General features: G+C 44.1%; 1 protein-coding gene across 2 annotated transcripts in view; it reads right to left on the bottom strand.

The window, feature by feature from the left end:
- The window catches only part of SUFU (SUFU negative regulator of hedgehog signaling), a 78,003-nt gene that overhangs the window by 40,825 nt on the left and 17,739 nt on the right, over nucleotides 1-19,439 (bottom strand). For both annotated transcript variants that reach the window (XM_083441569.1, XM_083441570.1), the window contains exons 4-6: nucleotides 6,902-7,044; nucleotides 4,090-4,175; nucleotides 2,618-2,690 (exon numbers count right to left, since the gene is read on the bottom strand). In XM_083441569.1, the coding sequence (XP_083297695.1) occupies nucleotides 2,618-2,690; nucleotides 4,090-4,175; nucleotides 6,902-7,044 (302 nt within the window). The remainder of the gene's footprint in view (nucleotides 1-2,617; nucleotides 2,691-4,089; nucleotides 4,176-6,901; nucleotides 7,045-19,439) is intronic.

Raw genomic sequence — 19,439 nt, 5'->3', positions numbered from 1 at the left:
TTGTGGTTCACCAACACAGAGCCTGTGGATGCCCGCAAGTCTTCAAACTCCTGCCTTGTCATCCCATCCCCCACCCCGGCTCCTTGAAATTAGGCTTCAAAGCAGCCTTCTGGTGAAAACAAAGGAAAAAAGATTCCACTACCCTTGACAAAAATGCAACTTAACAGAGTTAAAGGGAAAACATTCAATTCTAAACTGTATAAAAATAGATTTTTAATATTCCATAAGATAAAATGAACAGTATAAATGAATATAAATATAAGCACTTCTTTTTCGCTTACAAGCCACTGCCAATTAAAAACAAGGGCTTCAAAAACAAAACAGCCAGACACATTTCAACACTGAGTCTTTTTCTGTGGCTCAGTCATTATTATCTAAGACAAAGGTAAGTAGAAATCGTTATAGTCAAAATCCCAGACGGGCAAAACATTATTTCAGAAACAAAAATATAGTTCAATTACTCACCCTTATGCCTCATTAAAAAACTTTTTAAACTGGAATGATAACCTAAGTGTCCATACATTTCTACAAATCAATGAATTCCATTGAAGACATATAAAGACATTTCAAATATGAATGCAAAGCCATTCTGGAATATTAAAATATGGAATATTAAAACTCTATATTTATAGAACTTATAATGAAAAGCCTTCTAGTGTGGCCATTAGAAGACTTCTTCCAAGGCTAATTACAGCAGGGGAGGGCGACTTTGAGGGTCACAGTCGGGTAGGAAAGGGTTAATCCTCTTCTTTGGAGTGAGACTCACCCTGAAACCACCCCCCTCACCATGATTAAGATTCAAGGAAGCCTTCTATTGGCTATAATAGAAGGCTTCTTTGAAGTTTAATTCCAAAGGAGGGGCAAAGTCTGAAGTTGTCACTGCTGGAGAAGGGAAGGATTACTCTTTCCTTCCCCGCCCCCATCCAAGCAGCTGTGACCTCCCCACCAAAAAATCCCCACACTCCCCACTGTAATTAGGCTTTAAAGTAGCTTTCTACCATAACATGTCCCTCTGTCCCCCAATGTAATTTATGGGGTGGAGAAAACTGTGTGTGTGATCTCCTAGCTGAGGAGCCACAGTTAACTCTTACCTCCCCAGCTGAACTCTCCAGGAATATCACAGGCTGAAACACTTTTTTCCCCAAAACTAATTGCAGGGGGGAGATGGGATTGTGTACACCTCTGTATGGTTGCCATGTGAGCACTTGGTGGTGTGTGTTTGGAACCCAAGGTAGAGTCTCCAGTTTGCAAATGGAAAATTGGAGATCCCCATTCTACGTTTTATTGGCAGTCAGCACTTGAGACATGAAGGGCTTTTATACTGTCCCACATTGCGCTAAGGGAAAGGAAATGTGAGCCACAACTTCTAATTCATCAAAACTAAATTTTGCAAAAAGTTGTTACATCAAGATTTCAATGAATCCTCAATACCTCCTCCTGACACGCGTCACTTGTGATTATCAAATTTCCCCCTCTGAACAGTGCCTGACTGTAGAAGAATTAACCTCATAGTGATTCTACAAGGTTAAATTGGAATGAAAAGTTCTGAACATAGTATTCCTGCATTACATGCAAACCAGAAATTCAAAATGTAGACAGAGCAACTTAGGAAAATTACTTGTTTCAGCTTCTAAAATTCACCACCAGATGATGCTGTTAAGCTAAATATCACAGTGAGGGGAGCCTTACAAGGAGAAGTAATTGCAGCAGTTTAATGTAAAAACCAAGGAGAAAATATTTATTCAAATTTTCTTTTCACATGCAAAGATATACACTTAACTCTAATGGAACTACATTTAAGAAACTTATTTCTCTGCTGCACCAATCAAATATGCTTAGCTGTTTGGCATGGTGAAAGAAAATTTCACTCTGGCTTACCAGACTCACACATGCAGTGTTTTGCCATTTTTAATGCCAAATTTGGAAAGGTAAGCTTCTCCTACTACAGCAACAAAATTCTGTATTAAATGTATTTATGAACAGTTTGACATTGTGCTGTATTAAGAGCTGTACAGAGGTAATTGCTTTTCAGCTTTTTGTACTGTATGGTTGCTGTGTTGCTCAATATGATCTGAAGAGAATCAGAGTATGCTGTGTTGGTTATTATGTCCTTCTGGTGAAGGTTAGTATATAAAATTCTTCATAATTACATGTGCTAAATTTCTGCCCAACTGCTAAAGGCACAGGAACCCTACTCTGTCATTGTCGTACCTTGTAAACTTGCAGAGAAAATTGCATGTAGCAAGTGACTTCCCCATTCATTCCCACCCTCTCCAAAGCACATGTGCACTAGAAAACAGACAAGGCAGGGAAAATAGAGGTTCAGTAGGGTAGGAGACTGAGCTGCTTGTGGCCCAGTTGCCCAATATTAAGCTGTTGAAATGAGTTCAGGGACACTCAGTGAAGCCAATCACACTTTGATCAGGCAATCAGTGATCTACAACCATTGCCTCTAGGAAATGGTATTCCAAAGATACCCAGGTTGAGTCCCAGCAGCTTCTGACAGTAATCAACAAGTCTATCCTGAGCACATTCAGTTACCAGAAGGTAGCTGTTCCTCATGACTAAGAAAGCAATGCCCTGCTGTCATCTAGGACCAGATTGAGTAGTTACATACTTGCAGGTGTGGATCTATTTCAAATATGGTCTCTCCACGTCGCATGTCTGTTATCAACCATGGGCCTCCTGCTCTATAAACAAAATCAAAAAAGAAAAATAAGTGACTGTACTACCATTGCCCCAATGCTTCTAGGTCTCCAATGATTTTAGTGCAAATGCAATAAGGGACAGAAAGGAAGGATAAATTTGGGGTTCTGGATGAGTAATTAGCACTTCTACCTGTCCATTTTAGATGTTGGATTATTGTTAAGCCTCTAATTCAACTACAGAAAATGGACAATTTAACTACAGGATGGTAATCTGTACTGTTTTCCCATTTATCGTGAAGAAAACAGACCCCAATTTTCCGTATGACTGCAATATCTCACAGCAAGAGGGTAAAAATGGTTGTAACATCAAAGAGAGACAGGGATCTTCATGGCCTGGACTTACCCTTCCTGCATATAAATGGCCCCTCAATTCGAAAGCAGAGAACAATTAGCAAAAAAATTATTCATGTCCAAAGATAAAAGTACAGAATTGGAAAGAACCTCAAAAGTCATGTAATCCTTGTACTGTCAGCATTTTCTAGAATTAAACTGTACAAGACAGATGACAAACCAGTTTTCTTCAGATAATACTCATATTGAGCTTCTTTGTTCCACAGCTTTCATTCCTAGAAGTGGAAATTCTGTAATTCATGTTTAAGGGTGGAGGGCTTGTGTTAAATAAGAGCCCGAGCACTTAAATACTTTTCTAGGGCAAAACGTTAAAAATTGATAATGGAATTTTAAATACAGAAAAAGCAAATGGTCAAATATGCATTTCTAGATTAATTTAATTTCTAAAATAAAATACTGTATATTCGAACATTCCCAAGCAGAGGTGGAGAACCTCATATGCGGGGCCCAAATGCAGATCTTCGGGGTTTCTGCATCTGGCCCTCAGGAGCTCCCAACTAAGTCATGTGTCTCTCAAGGTCATAACCCCACCAGTTCTGCTCCACACAAACCTTAAGGGCTTTTGCTTGGATGGAAAGTATCCTTAAACTGTGCTAGTGCTTCTTACTTGGCCTGGATGGAAATGGGAGAGATGTGGGTGGGTGGGACAGTGAAGAAGCCTCTTAACTTTGATGTGGATGGAATGTATCTCACAAAATGTAGAGAGGTATTCTCTGCCCACCCATGCCTCTTACGCTGCCCACTTTTGCCTCCAGCATGCACCCCTGCACCCAAAGTTCTGTATGAGGGTGTGTAGCCACTGGTCTGAACAAGGTTCCACAAACTTTGAGCAAAAAGACTGAAAAATTCAAATTGAGCTTTGACATCAGAATAAACCATGTCAATGTATATGTAGATATCCCAAACTACATAATTTATTCCAGGTGTAGAATTTATAAGCTTTTATGATTGCACTCATCTTTATCAGGCAATATTTCTTTAAAGAATATTTATAATACTGTTTTTAGTCAGCTAGCAATGCTGTACTTACACAGGAACAGTCCGAAGCAGTTCCAATATACCCTGTCCATTCCACTGCTGTGCTGCATGAAGCTCCTCTGTACAGACGCCAACAATCTGGAAAAGGGGTTAAAGGGGGGGTACACACTTATAACATATATTAGAATCAGGTTCTACATTGGAGTACCATATCCAAGGCTTGAGACTCTGGTTATACACTCTTTTTTGAGAAATCCCTCCTCCATCACGTATCATCTAGATTTCATTTAGCATGAACTAGATTTACTATGAGGGATGCGGGTGGCGCTGTGGGTTAAACCACAGAGCCTAGGATTTGCCGATCAGAAGGTCGGCGGGTCAAATCCCTGCGACGGGGTGAACTCCCGTTGCTCGGTCCCTGCTCCTGCCAACCTAGCAGTTCAAAAGCACATTAAAGTGCAAGTACATAAATAGGGACCGCTCCGACAGGAAGGTAAACGGCATTTCCATGCGCTGCTCTGGTTCGCCAGAAGCGGCTTAGTCATGCTGGCCACATGACCCGGAAGCTGTCTGCGGACAAACGCCGGCTCCCTCGGCCTATAGAGCGAGATGAGTGTGCAACCCCAGAGTCGGTCACGACTGGACCTAATGGTCAGGGGTCCCTTTACCTTTACCTAGATTTACGATGAAGGATATCATAGTTGGTAGAGCATGAGACTCTTAATCTCAGAATCATGGGTTTGAGCTGCATGTTGGACAAAAGATTCCTGCACTGTAGGGGGTTGGACTAGGTGATCCTCATGTTCCCTTCCAACTCTACAATTCTGTGATTCTGTGATCCCTGATTGGGCATCTTATGATAAGTGCTAATTCCATAATATGGATTTGTACCTGGGGCGGTTAGATTAGTATTGACCATAGCTTTCCTGATTCAAATATCATGTCAAACTATAGTCAAAGGAAACCCAGAAATGGAGAAGGAAAAGGAAAAGGAAATATGTCAGCCCATGGCACATTCTCAGTCTTCCTGTCAGAACTTAGCAAGATGACTAATAAGGACAAGGGCATGGCTATACAAATCCTTCACATTTGTATTCACATGTTGAGCTCCTCAACAGAACCATAGAGATGAAGCAACAACCTTGCATCTGCAAAGCCTAGATCTTTTCTGGAATAATACACACAGCCAACTGTATATGGAGTGATCTGTTCATTGGCATAGTGGAAGCCAATACATCATTCTGAGGTTAAACAAGTTTGCTACCATTGCAACATACCAAGGTATGCCAGATCAGTAAACATCACCAGCTGCCTCGGAAATCAAGACACACACAAAAACAACAAAAAACTTTAAACACACAATAATTGCTAAGTTAACTACAATACTTCAATACCAGTTGGAATATACTTTGTTTTGTATGTAAAAAATAGATATTGCGGACTGTATCATGGTAGAGTTTTCCCGCTGCCCCATTAAGGCCTATGAATAAGCAACTGTAGTAGTAATATTTTGCAAAAAGTCAGGGATAGTGATTCTCCCAGCTTTGCTCTGTTTAAACCCAGATTTATATATTTGCAGTTCTTCACTTTTCCGCTGCTATTAATACTCTCAGAATACTTACAAAACCTCCTAGTAACTGATATATTAAGCTTAGGTATAAGATGGACACCAACACTAAACACTAAAGCTGGAAAGTATTTCAACTAAGATTGTTGGTGTATTAAAAAGATACTGTGTACATAAGGAATACAGTGGTACCTTGGTTTATGAACTTAATCCGTTCCAGAAGTCCATTTTTAAACCAAAGCGTTCTTAAACCATGGTGTGCTTTCCCATAGCAGTGGGGGACTCTATTTACAAATGGAACACACTCAACAGGAAGTGGAACATGTTCTGCTTCCAAGGCAAAGTTCACAAACCAAAACACCTACTTCCGGGTTTGCAGTGTTATTAATCCAAGTTGTTCATAAACTAAGCTGTTCTTAAACCAAGGTACCACTGTACCTTGTTTACTGTACAATGTACTGTACACTGTACAATTTACACTGGGGTCCTAAGCTGCCTGGTGACAGTTTCTGTTCCTGACACTAGCCTTTAAGCAGCTTTTACCTCAGGCCAAATTCTCTGAACCTCCACCCCAGTCAATTATTCCCACAACCCAGTCCAGTTACCGGGGACAATCAACCTCTGTACCCCAAAGCTCCTCTTGCTGTACTTCTGGCTGCCTGAACAGTTTAGCCAACTTAAAAAACCCAGTTGTGTGACCTTCCTCTGGTAAGACCTTACACAGGGTAGCCTCTCAGACCAACTCAGCCACCGGCTCCCTACTCCTGATCTTCACCAGACAAGTGTTATTATCACAGTGGGAATTAATATTCAGGCCTCAACTTTTCCCTCAGCTTATATTGTTTCCTGAACAATAGCACATCACCTGAACCATTTCTCCATGCTTCTTAAGGCAAGGGCTAGCACACCATAAAAAAGCCCCTGGAAATCAGAATCCAAGAATATGCATTCCATGAATGAAAGCACTCCATCCAATTAAGTTGACAAGAACATGGAAATATGCAGAATTTACTCAGGGTACTGGAAAGCTTTTCACAGCTGAAAAGGCTCAGTATCATATTAGATATACATAGCAATAAAAAAACCCCTGACATTTGAAAAATATTATTTAAGTGACATGAAATATTACCATAATGGATGATGGAAAAGATCTAGTTTTGCCTTCACCCATGCCAAACCTGCACCTGCTTTAAGTATCCCATAGTTACCACAATCTCATTTCAAAGAAAACTCCATTGTTCATTTCAGTTATTAGCTCCTTAAATGAATACCCAGAATACTGATTCTGTTACCATACCTGAAGAAAAGTCACCACCCCAAATGGTGTTTGAACTGGCTGCATTTGTGGATCTTCAGTCAGCAGCATATGTTGGATCCTCGACTCACTGTTGTCTAACGGACTATGCCACGATACATGATCACCACTACAAAATGTATTTTCTGGTGGGGAAAGAGAAATATGAGCAATGAATACATATTTCTAGCTGCTTTTAAAAAAAAGATGCCTACACAAAAAGCCTTAACAACACTGAGGAAACATCCTCACTAAACAAGATATATAATTTTTCCTGTTACTGTTACCCATCATCTATGGTGATATAGTACAAAAAACAAAAAAGGAGAGAAACTGCTTGATAAAGCTATGCTGATTTTTGGTGCATCAACTCGTTAATACCAACATTATAGAAAGGCAAGTAGCTCTTGCCTATGTACAGGGAATCTGTATGTTGGGGTTCATGTAAGATGAGTGGTTAATGTACATAACAACCTGCAATTGTGCGCATGCACCAAACCAGACCCCACTGCCATCACATGATTGCATTAGGCCTGATTATGGCTCCAGACTGCCATGGAGATTTGCCTCACATGAGCCGCAGGGACTGACTGTGGCCCCAGTTCTATACAGTGGTACCTCGGGTTAAGTACTTAATTCGTTCCGGAGGTCCGTACTTAACCTGAAATTGTTCTTAACCTGAAGCACCACTTTAGCTAATGGGGCCTCCTGCGCCACCGGAGCACGATTTCTGTTCTCATCCTGAATGAAGCAAAGTTCTTAACCTGAAGCACTATTTCTGGGTTAGCGGAGTCTGTAACCTGAAGCGTATGTAACCTGAAGCGTATGTAACCTGAGGTACCACTGTATTAAGCAGTATGTAGTATATTCTTCTAATTTAACATGCAAATTGCAGCTCCACTCAACCAGCTGAATTACGCATTTTAGTTATTTCAAGTCAACTGTAGTCTGGACTACATATGGATAATGTACACTGGCCTCACAAATATAATGTAGTGCCTGGTAACAGGAGGTTTGAAAGCATGGAGAAGAACAGCAAACTACAAGCCAAGCTTTTTTGTTGGCTCTGTCTTCTAGATGCAGGGGCTCCTGGAATTTGGTTGGAGAATGGGGTTTCAGGTGAACCACAGCTGTTGAAATGCTGGTTTAACACACATTTCATAAATGATCAATTTGATTTTTGTATTTAAACTGCTCAACATTAGCTTTGAAGTCAAGTGGAAAAAAGAGGTTAGAATCAACTTTCTCAGGAACAAATCTTTAAATACCAGCTGCAGCAAATCCACTGAAATGCAATCATGAAAACCAGCCTCACAGTCTGTTTGAAGTTACTTTCCCATTTGGGCAATAGAAGAGGTGACAAGTACATGATTTGCACTATTCTTCTCCTGCTATGGAGAGATACCATATGATAATGAAGTCTGAAAGAATATTTAAGTAAGGTACTGATCATCTTCTTTCTTCTTGCCAGATCGTAAATGGTCACAGTGAGAGTCAGGATAGCAGATAGAGCTTTCTAAATCAGACAAAGCCACTTCCTGCTTGCCCCAGGAGGTGGGGTTGCGGGCGTCACGCCCCCCCCACATGAGCAGGGGCTGGTTTAGCCCCTGCGAGAATAGGAATGGGTATCCCCGGGAATCCCGGGGGCTTCCCTCCCCAGCCAGCCAGCCAGTCAGCTGGCTTAGGGGGCGGGGCTTGCCCCTATTTAGCGCCGGGGCGAGGAGGCTCGCCCTCCTTTCGCCGGCGACAGACCGAGGTCCATAGCAAAGTCAGAGACCTACCTAACACCTACCTAAAGGGAGGGAGGGCGGGCAAACGTGGGTCCCAGCCGGCGAAAGGAGGGCGAGCCTCCTCGCCCCGGCGCTAAATAGGGGCAAGCCCCGCCCCCTAAGCCAGCTGACTGGCTGGCTGGCTGGGGAGGGAAGCCCCCGGGATTCCCGGGGATACCCATTCCTATTCTCGCAGGGGCTAAACCAGCCCCTGCTCATGTGGGGGGGCGTGACGCCCGCAACCCCACCTCCTGGGGCAAGCAGGAAGTGGCTTTGCGCTTTAAACTACGATGAAGATTTCCGCAGAAATGCTTCACAGCTGTCTTCTACGCGCTGGGACCTGAAGGACCAGAACTTTTGGTCAGAGCACGTGGGCCCCTTCGTAGACAAGAAGCTCCACGAATCGGTTAAGTCCTGGAGGACCGTCCCGAAGCAGCGGCGGCTGTGTTGGGAGTATAACAAAGGGGTTTGTGCGCGGCCGGCGTGTAAGTACAGTCATGAGTGTGAAAAGTGCCTTGGCAACCACCCAGCCACAGCTTGCTTGAAAGGGAGGCAGCCCTTTCGAGGTGGCAGGGGTGCGTACAACCAGGGTTCCAGAGGGGCTCATGGAGCCCCATTTGGACCTCAAGGGAACAGGCAGTAGCTGCAATTTGAACCTGGCCTGTTCCCCCATTAAGTTGATCCCACTAAAAAACCTCTTAGCCCTTTATCCCAACAGAACTGCTGCTGCGTATTTGTGGGAAGGTTTCAGCACCGGCTTCAGGATCCCAGTAGCTTTTCCCCCCAACTCCGGGGACCCACCAAATCAAAAATCAGTGAGAGACATGCCAGAGATTGCCCAGAAAAAGATCAACAAAGAAATAAAGGCGGGAAGGGTGGCAGGTCCCTTTTCAGTCCCTCCAATAGCAGGTTTACACATATCCCCGCTGGGCATAGTCCCTAAAAAAGCGCCCGGTGAGTATCGCATGATTCACAACCTTTCCTACCCAAAGGGAGGGTCTGTTAATGATGCGATACCGCAGGAACTGTGCACGGTGAGATATGCCACCTTTGACCAAGCGGTCAAGCTTATACGCAAATTTGGTAGGGGTGCGCTGCTAGCAAAATGCGACATTGAATCGGCTTTTAGGCTTCTGCCGGTTCATCCCCAAGACTTCCGGTGGCTTGGCTTTAAATTTGAAGGAGCCTATTTTGTCGACAAAGCAATGCCCATGGGTTGTTCAGTGGCCTGTGCAGCGTTTGAGACCTTCAGCACCTTCCTGGACTGGGCGCTACGCTTTAGAACTGGCTCCGAGGGGGTGTCACACTATTTGGACGACTTCATCCTCGTGGCTGATAGTAGGCCCAAGTGCTCAGAGCTCCTTAAAGCCTTCACATCATTAGCGGGGGAGCTGGGAGTTCCTCTAGCCGCCGACAAAACAGAGGGCCCCGCTACCACCATGGTTTATTTGGGAATTGAATTGGACACTGTCGCTCAGACTTCTAAACTCCCCAGGGAGAAATTGATAGCACTCGGAGACACCATCCGCCAGCTACTTCCCTTAAGAAAAGTCACCCTTAGGCAGATCCAGTCCCTGCTGGGCCATCTGAATTTCGCCTGTCGCGTGGTTTCCCCAGGCCGGCCATTCTGCGGTCGCCTTGCAAGGCTGTCAGCGGGTTTGCATTCCCCTCACCACAGGGTTCGCTTGTCCAGGGAGGTGAAGTCCGACTTGGAAGTCTGGCTAAAGTTCTTAGAAAATTATAACGGTATTTCCTTGTGGCAGGACAACTTGTCGCTGCAGGTTGACTTCCAGGTGCATTCGGACGCCTCTGGGTCCCTTGGGTTTGGCGTCTATTTTAGAGGGCAATGGTGTGCCCAGCGCTGGCCTGCAGCCTGGCAAGGTGGCCCCATTACAAGAGATTTAACCTTCTTAGAATTCTTCCCAATCGTAGTGGCAGTCCACCTGTGGTCCGAAGTCCTCAGCAATCATAGGGTATGTTTTCACACTGACAACCAGGCAGTAGTGGCAGTCCTTTCCAGGCAGGCAGCGCGGTCCCCAAGGGTGGGAGTTCTTCTGCGTTCCTTTGTTCTGCGGTGTCTGGAGCTTAATATTCACTTCTCCGCCAAATTTGTGCCTGGTGTAAACAATGACATCGCGGACGCTTTATCTCGCTTTCAGATGGACCGCTTCCGCTCGTTAGCACCGGACGCGCAGCCGCTTCCTCAGGCGTTCCCGGAACATCTGTGGAGTCTTGGCGACCCGAGTCCTGGGAACCAGAAGTGATCCAGGGAGTATTGGCCTCATTGGCACCCTCCACGCTAAGATCATATAATAGGGCCTGGGCAGATTTCTTAAAATTCCGCAGCAAAACCTATGCCGCCAGGAGTAGTACTCCTCCCATTACATCAGAGGTTTTGTCCTACCTAGTATACTTAAGACGCTTAGGGCGCGCCCCAAAAACCCTAAACATACAGGCTGCAGCTATATCGTTCTTTTGCAAGGTGCTATTTTCATCTGACCCGTGTGCCGATTTTGTAGTGCGGAGAACCTTAGAGGGTTGGCGTAGGCTACAGCCCCCAACCTGCGATACAAGAAGGCCGATTTCATTTGACATCCTTTACCAAATTCATAAAAAATTGAGAACTGTCTGCTGGTCAAAGTATGAGGCGCGCTTATTTTCGGCAGCATATTCCATCGCCTTTTTCGGGGCTTTGCGCGTTGGGGAGGTTGTATACGAAGTAGGACAGCGCGCTTCCTCCCGGGGGTTGCTTTTAAGTGACGTTACACTCTCGCAAGACGACCTGGTCTTGTGGATACGTAGCTCTAAGACTGATCAGTACGGGAGGGGGGCTCTAGTGCGGCTTCTGGCAACCGGGCAAGCAGGCCCGTGTCCAGTTAAGGACACCAGGCGCTTCTTATATTTGAGGGCCAATTCAGCGGGGCCATTATTGATTCATGCAGATGGCTTACCCCTGACGCGTCACCAGTTCACTCGTGTCATGCGATTAGCACTGGCTGCATGTGGCCTTCCGCCCGCAGATTTTGCAGCACACTCCTTTAGGATAGGGGCGGCCACCACAGCGATGCATTTGGGCCTCACTGCTGAGAGGATTAAGGACCTAGGCCGCTGGAAGTCTGATGCTTACAAACGTTATGTTAGAAATAATCTGTGATGGGTCACATGGTTTGACTGACCATAGCGTGTTCTTTCAATTTCTTACAGGAAACATGGGGGTACGCGTTTGGATAATCGGGCACAGTATTGTGCATTGGGCCAAGGTCCGCGCCATCAGTTCTGGTTTGGGACCATGCCTGGGTTTACCGCCCACAATTTCTATATCCTGGGTTTCCCGGAGGGGGATGCGCTGGGCTGAGATGTTGCCCGCTGTTAAGGCCAAAGCAGCAAGGGAGGGCCCCCCAGATGCTTTACTCATACAGTTGGGGGAGAATGACCTGGCATACAGAAAGGCAGTTGACTTGCAGTGGCATATAATTGGTGATTTTGAGGAGCTCAAGGCCTCCTACCCAAATATCACAATCATTTGGGCCTCGTTGATGGAAAGGCGGGTGTGGAGAGACAGCAGGTGCCCGATAGCCATGAATAGGGCCAGGAGGGCCCTGGATCGGGCAGTGGTGCGTAGAGTGGCAGCCCTGGGTGGAAAGGTGGTGGAACACCCGGGCATACGTTACAACAACGAGGCCCTCTACCGGTTTGATGGCGTGCATCTGTCTGATGCTGGGAATGATGTTTGGCTGATGGATGTAGCGAAGGGTATAGGGGATTGGTTTCAGGCATGAGAGGATTGGCGGCGAGCGTGCGCTCGTGTGGCGGTAGGCATTGGTAAGAAGGGGTTCAGAGGATGCGTGTGGGGGGGGAGGAACGCCATCACCTCCCCCCAGTGAACGAAGGGTGGTCCGTTAAAGGATTCCGGGGGGCGTGGCCCTGTCCGAAGCCTATGGAGGTGTGGGCCAAAGGCACGCCCCAGAGCGGTGACCGGGGGAGCTCCTAGCTGACGTGCCTCGGCAGGTGACTCCCCCACTAAGGTGTTAACCCTTCTCCGTGTCTCCAGCAAATGGGCTGGAGCCGGATAGTCGGTAGGACCAATGCCTAAGCCAATGCCTCTCATTCCTGAATTCAATAAAGTTGTGGCCTAATTCGCCCATTTAACCTTATATCATGGTGTCTCGTGTCTTTATTTATCCTGGTGGGGGGCGGGAACTCGCCACGCAAAGCCACTTCCTGCTTGCCCCAGGAGGTGGGGTTGCGGGCGTCACGCCCCCCCCACATGAGCAGGGGCTGGTTTAGCCCCTGCGAGAATAGGAATGGGTATCCCCGGGAATCCCGGGGGCTTCCCTCCCCAGCCAGCCAGCCAGTCAGCTGGCTTAGGGGGCGGGGCTTGCCCCTATTTAGCGCCGGGGCGAGGAGGCTCGCCCTCCTTTCGCCGGCTGGGACCCACGTTTGCCCGCCCTCCCTCCCTTTAGGTAGGTGTTAGGTAGGTCTCTGACTTTGCTATGGACCTCGGTCTGTCGCCGCAAGGGGCATGGTAGGAATTTTTCCCAATTGGCGATTTCCAGCCTTTTGGTTTTTCGCCTACCTCGTAGCAACTCGTCACAACTTCTCGGCATTGGCGGTAGGCATTGGTAAGAAGGGGTTCAGAGGATGCGTGTGGGGGGGGAGGAACGCCATCACCTCCCCCCAGTGAACGAAGGGTGGTCCGTTAAAGGATTCCGGGGGGCGTGGCCCTGTCCGAAGCCTATGGAGGTGTGGGCCAAAGGCACGCCCCAGAGCGGTGACCGGGGGAGCTCCTAGCTGACGTGCCTCGGCAGGTGACTCCCCCACTAAGGTGTTAACCCTTCTCCGTGTCTCCAGCAAATGGGCTGGAGCCGGATAGTCGGTAGGACCAATGCCTAAGCCAATGCCTCTCATTCCTGAATTCAATAAAGTTGTGGCCTAATTCGCCCATTTAACCTTATATCATGGTGTCTCGTGTCTTTATTTATCCTGGTGGGGGGCGGGAACTCGCCACGCAACACTTCAGGAATGAAGGTAAGGTGGAGCTCATCCCATTAACACATTATAGCTTGCTTGGTTCAGACATCTGGTATTCCTAATCTTATACTCCTCATACACACAAAATGTGCATGGTGCACTTCAGGTGCTCCCACTCAATGGCATGCTGTAATATGCATCAAGACTAAAGGTAAAGGTACCCCTGCCCATACGGGCCAGTCTTGACAGACTCTAGGGTTGTGTGCCCATCTCACTCAAGAGGCCGGGGGCCAGCGCTGTCCGAAGACACTTCCGGGTCACGTGGCCAGCGTGACGAAGCTGCTCTGGCGAGCCAGAGCCGCACACGGAAACGCCGTTTACCTTCCCGCTAGTAAGCGGTACCTATTTATCTACTTGCACTTAAGGGTGCTTTCGAACTGCTAGGTTGGCAGGCACTGGGACCGAACAACGGGAGCGCACCCCGCCGCGGGGATTCGAACCGCCGACCTTTCGATCAGCAAGCCCTAGGCTTGCCCTAGGCTTTTGCCCACAGCGCCACCCGCATCCCTATGCATCAAGACTAGCATTCCTCTATTATCATATAAACTGATCTGCGGGAAGTGTTTGTTTATGGATGATCCTTCTTCTCAACAGGCCTAAAATTGCAACATTCACACCTTGAACAGCCATGCACTTCTGCGATGATACCAATCTTCTTTTCATTCTAGCACCTTTTATCAGTAGATTAAAAGGAGACCCACCATACCAAGATGCTCTTTAGAAAATTCTCATGATCATGACAAAATGAATGAGCTTTGAATAGAAACATTCCCAGTCTAGAATGCCTACGTATATTTCATGGAGAGCTCCCTTGACGTGAAATTCTTCCTCTTGCTTGAAATGTAAACTAAGATTATTTCAAGTTTATATATTGACTATGAACCTGTGACATCTAGATTCATCATACTAACTAGGCTCTAGGCTCACATAGTCTATGAGATATCAGTTGGCCAGGAAAGCTCATTAGCTCACCAACCTTCCCTGCACTACAAATTCAAAAGGCAGTGCAAGAATGCACATAAATCCCAGAAAGGAGGTTTACAAATGCAAAACAAGACAGCAAGAACTCTTTTAAAAAGAGGATTTTAAAAAAATGTGTTCTGCAACTGATGCTTGTTATTGCATTTCTGAAGTTCACACATCACTATATTCAGTACAAATGAACACATCTTGGATGGACCTATCATTTCAGCAAGCATTAATGAATTGGTGACCAGAAAAGTTTCAGACAAATTCTGTTCAATTGACAGGTTAAAAGACTGAATCTACTTAGCCTCTTGTGGTAACTCTGATCATCCACCAGATGTCCTCACTGTTAATTTAGGCATAAATTTAGTTCTACATTTTTTTAAAAAGCTGAATTTGACTTTTTACTTAAAAAAAAGGCAAGCTACCCAGGATTCCCAACCTTGACTATAGAAGTCTGAATTGAGGTTTAAAATGTATTCAAAATTTAAAAAACCTTAATCCAAAATTGTGACAGTTTGCTCAATATCAACATTATCCTGATGATGGAAATACAACTGTAGAGTATGGGGAGCACCCAGATTCTGAGCACAGAGAAGATTTTACAACATTACAGCTTAGATAAACAAAAGAGCCACACATAAGCAGAAAGTAACACCACACGAAAACCCACAAAGGCAGGGACATTTATTTGTACTGCACTGTAGCCCATAAGAGTAAGGAGAAAATAATGAGCAAAATAGTTAAGTAGATTTTCAAGTCTACTTAAGATATACATAGGATTGGGTCAGAAAATGCCTTCACCCCAATGGAAACCCTTTGCAGTTTCCCAGAACAGCCTCATTGTATCATCACCAAGCTACAACAATTTGGCCAAAGGGTTGGGTGTGGGGAACATAAGTGCTGACAGGAGTATAAAGGAAATGCCTCTACATTAACTGGCAGATAAGGAAAAGTATCAGATAAGAATTGCTTAAAACTAAATATGATAAACTGTTCAGTTACACCAGTTGCATAGTGTGAAAAAAGAACTTACTGGTTGTTTAAAAGCCTGTGTAAAATGGACTCCATATGCATTTAAAGACTTTAGTGGAAGAAGAACTAGAAGTGGTTGTTCTACACCATTAAATAAACTTAACAGTCCAACTTAAATTCCAATTCCTAATACTTCCCAGGTCAGATGGATCATCCTAGATTCTGCTGATTAACTAAATGTTTTAATGATGAAGGACTCACAGTCACAGTTCTCCAAAATGAACAAAGCTACAAAGGCATTCATTCTTGAAGCCTGTCTTTCTGTCACAATATTCTGCATGTCAAATGCTCACTCAATTCTATGCTGATCGATCCCCACATTTTTTTGCTGCCCAGACTCCTTTTCCTGGGAAATCCTAGCCATTTGGAGCTGGTTTTCAAATGCTAATGTCTCTGCTGGAGACCCACCTGTTTGTGTCTATTCGGGTGTAGACTACTTTAAAAACGTCTCTCTTCCCCACACAAACCACAAAATTCACAGTGACTGCTCAATTAAACTACAGAAAACCACCCATGTGAAAAATGATATGAAGGCCAATTCAAATCCCCTAGAGCCAGTAAACATTAAAGCTTGAAAGCCAGGCCTTAACTCACCATACAGTGTCATGCAAGATCAGTCTTTCCATGGCAGTCCCAACAATACTAAGATGAAGTTACAATCTAGAGGACTCTTACTATGCAACTTGAGTTTAGTGACAAAACACAAGTTCTAAGGCAAGATTTTAATCAAATAGCAGTTTAATAATTCGTCTTCTCTTCTGTGAATTCAGCAGTTCTAACTAAAGGGTCTTGCGACCCTAAAACTGAAGACAACTTAACAAAATTCTTGACACAGGAACAATGATGTGGAAAGAGTAGCACAAACAAGGGGTAGGACACAACAGGGCTTCTGTCTGTACTGTGCTTACCAGATTCTGCTTCAGCCAATTAACATTTTGTTGGGAAGCAGAGGCGGGGCAGGAGGAGCAGCCTACTTAGCTGTCAGAGAGAGTTTCTGCGTTATACACCAGGTTTAATCATTCATGCCTGCCAACTTTTGAAGATATAAAAGAAAGATTTAGCTCTTTCCCTGGTCCACAGCTGCTGCTGTCCTCATCACAGCAACTACTACTGCTAAGAGAAAATGTCCAAGGTAAAGCCTCCAATTATTGCAGCGACACATGTCAACCACACATAACATTGCTAGATATACTAGAAGCAAAACGTACCGGTATGTCAAACTGAGACTGGGGAAACCCAAGTACAAATCGCCATTCAGCCATGAAGCTCCCTCCCTGGGTGACCTTGATAACAATCTCTCAGCCTAACCTACCATACAAATCAGAGATTGGACAGCTGTTAACATGCAACCCAACCCTTGTGGTTAACAGCAAGACAACCTCTGGTTTGTTTCCTGCCCACTGTGCTTGAGAATAGTCTTTTATGCAGCATGCCCTAGCACACTGCTCATTCATAAACGATGGTTTCAACGTGTCATGTGAATCGTGACACTGACTGGTACTATGTTACAATCATTTTGGATCCAGGTTAAAAGTTAATTGTTTTTGCAGGCATTTTTAAATTTTAGAATTGCCTTTATAGTCTGCTTGGCTTGTTTTTACTTTCCTCCATGACAATGATGCTTTGAATGATCTTTACTATTTTTAGGGTATTTTATTCTTATGTTCTGTTTTGCAAGGCCTTTGTATACTGCCCTCGTATCTTTCTAATGGACAGTTTAAAATATTTTTAGTAAACAAGTAAACAAATTTCGATCACCTACGACATAAAGGAGAAGGGCAAAAGTCTGATGCTCATTCTCAAACTCCAAGCCATTTGGTTATTACACTTCAACTGGGCATTATTTCTTGAAAGAATGTCAAATCCTGCCAACAGATGGTATCAAACAAAAAACATCTTCTAGAATTAACAGAAGCATGAAACTGTTTTAGTGGAAAGTGTGAATTTCAACACTTAAAGTAGTTAAGCAATGAGGGTAAGTATAGTTTTGAAAAGCTTATGCACATGCCTATTTGCCGGTGGTTATCCATGTTTTGGGCTTCTTCCACTCAAAACTTTATATTATCACCCATTGGCTAAAATGGGGAGCATCTTCTATGCACATACAATAAACCTAACAAGCAAAGCTTTACAGAGAAGTCCCCTATCTAACACAATACCTACATCTTGTAAATCTGAAAGCAGACACATTTCTCCATGGGGAAAAGGCCTTAAAAAATGCCAGCTATGATTGGGTTCTTTCCCACACATTTAATTCCTACCCAATATATCTTTCTGATGGTTACAACCTTATATTTTGCCTTAGTAATGAATAAATAAGTAGCTCCCTAAAACTTGAGAACTGTCCAAAATCAGCACAAGACCTTTCTATTTAGATGGTATGAACTGCCAGGGTTTTTATTTTTAAAGAAATAAATACATAGAAACTTGCACAGTTGTTTTTCACTAAGTATACACAGACATAATTATAATAAATTCAAATGAAAATTTAAAAAATATTAATAGCACAAATTATATTATTCATAAAAAGAGCAAGCAACTGAAGAAATACTAATCTTTTGTCACTTTCTTTCTCTGCTTTTCTTACAGAGGAAGCTGGGGGTAGCCTAGAGTTATTGTTTGCAATCCATGCATCTTTGAAGAAATTACTGTAAATATAATTAGATGTTCCAAACACAGAGATATTGCGGCACGGTCCTATGAAGTTCATGTGTACACTTCTGTGTTTAGAGTTTGAACATGAAAGAAAAGTTCTGCAAAATCTTGAAGAAACTGTCTTTATTTGTCTTTGTTGAATGACTGGAAAGTGGGACAGCTTTAATACAGCTGACCCTCTTAATTGTCTAGGCCTAGCCTACTATCACAATGATCTTGGCTCAAATCCATCTGAATTGGGGTGCAAAACGAACATATAAATTTGTTTAATAAATAATTAAATGGAAAATCCTCACACCCAATGACTTGCATGCCAACTGGCTATATTTTTTAAAATGTTTGGAAACTAAAAATAAACATTTTTTCCACAAAGCAAGCCAAATCTAAAACAGCCTTTGATGCTAACTTCTCCTGCTTCAGTCAGTTGCTCAGCACACACACACCATTGACACACTGCAATGTCCTGTTGAATAGTGATTTTAGTTCTCCAAGGGTCATCCTTTATGTAACTAAAATAGCATCCATGCACCAGAATGACTGTGAAAAATGACACATTTACAGAAGTACAGTTTTGTTTTTTGTTTTGTTTTTCCTGGTGAAGGAAATCTCCCCATTCCCCCAATCTTAATGGTGCAATGAGGATTGGGCATGCTTATAAACTGAAGGGATAAAAATTGTGATTTTTAAAAAATGGATAAATACAAATTATCAGTAGTTGCTTTGTACTTTGCATTCTTGAAATAAAAGAAGAGACAGCTATTTTTCAATCTGCTGGCAGAACTTTAAAAGATGCTTAAGCTTTGTAGTTTCATGAAGTCCAGGCCTTCTATAATCCTTTTAAATATAGTCCTGATAATTCACTTAAAAATAAATAAATTGGCCACTCAGGCCCAGCATTCTGGGGAAGCAGAAGGAAGAGGAGAGTAACAGTGAAGTATTCATGGCTAGATGTTGCCAACATTCTAACAGCAATCAACAGCAGAGGCTCAGAAGGGCTTCTTCTATACACAGAAGGCCCTATCATCTTACTTTCTCCAAAACAGCTTTCTCCCTAGATCATGGAAATCAATAAGGCTTTCAGCTAT

The sequence above is a fragment of the Podarcis tiliguerta genome (genome assembly GCF_965153285.1).
Source record: "Podarcis tiliguerta genome assembly, chromosome: 5".
Taxonomy (NCBI): Eukaryota; Metazoa; Chordata; class Lepidosauria; order Squamata; family Lacertidae; genus Podarcis; species Podarcis tiliguerta.
The sequence above is the reverse complement of the archived record's forward strand: the minus strand, read 5'-3'. Positions and strand labels throughout refer to the sequence as shown.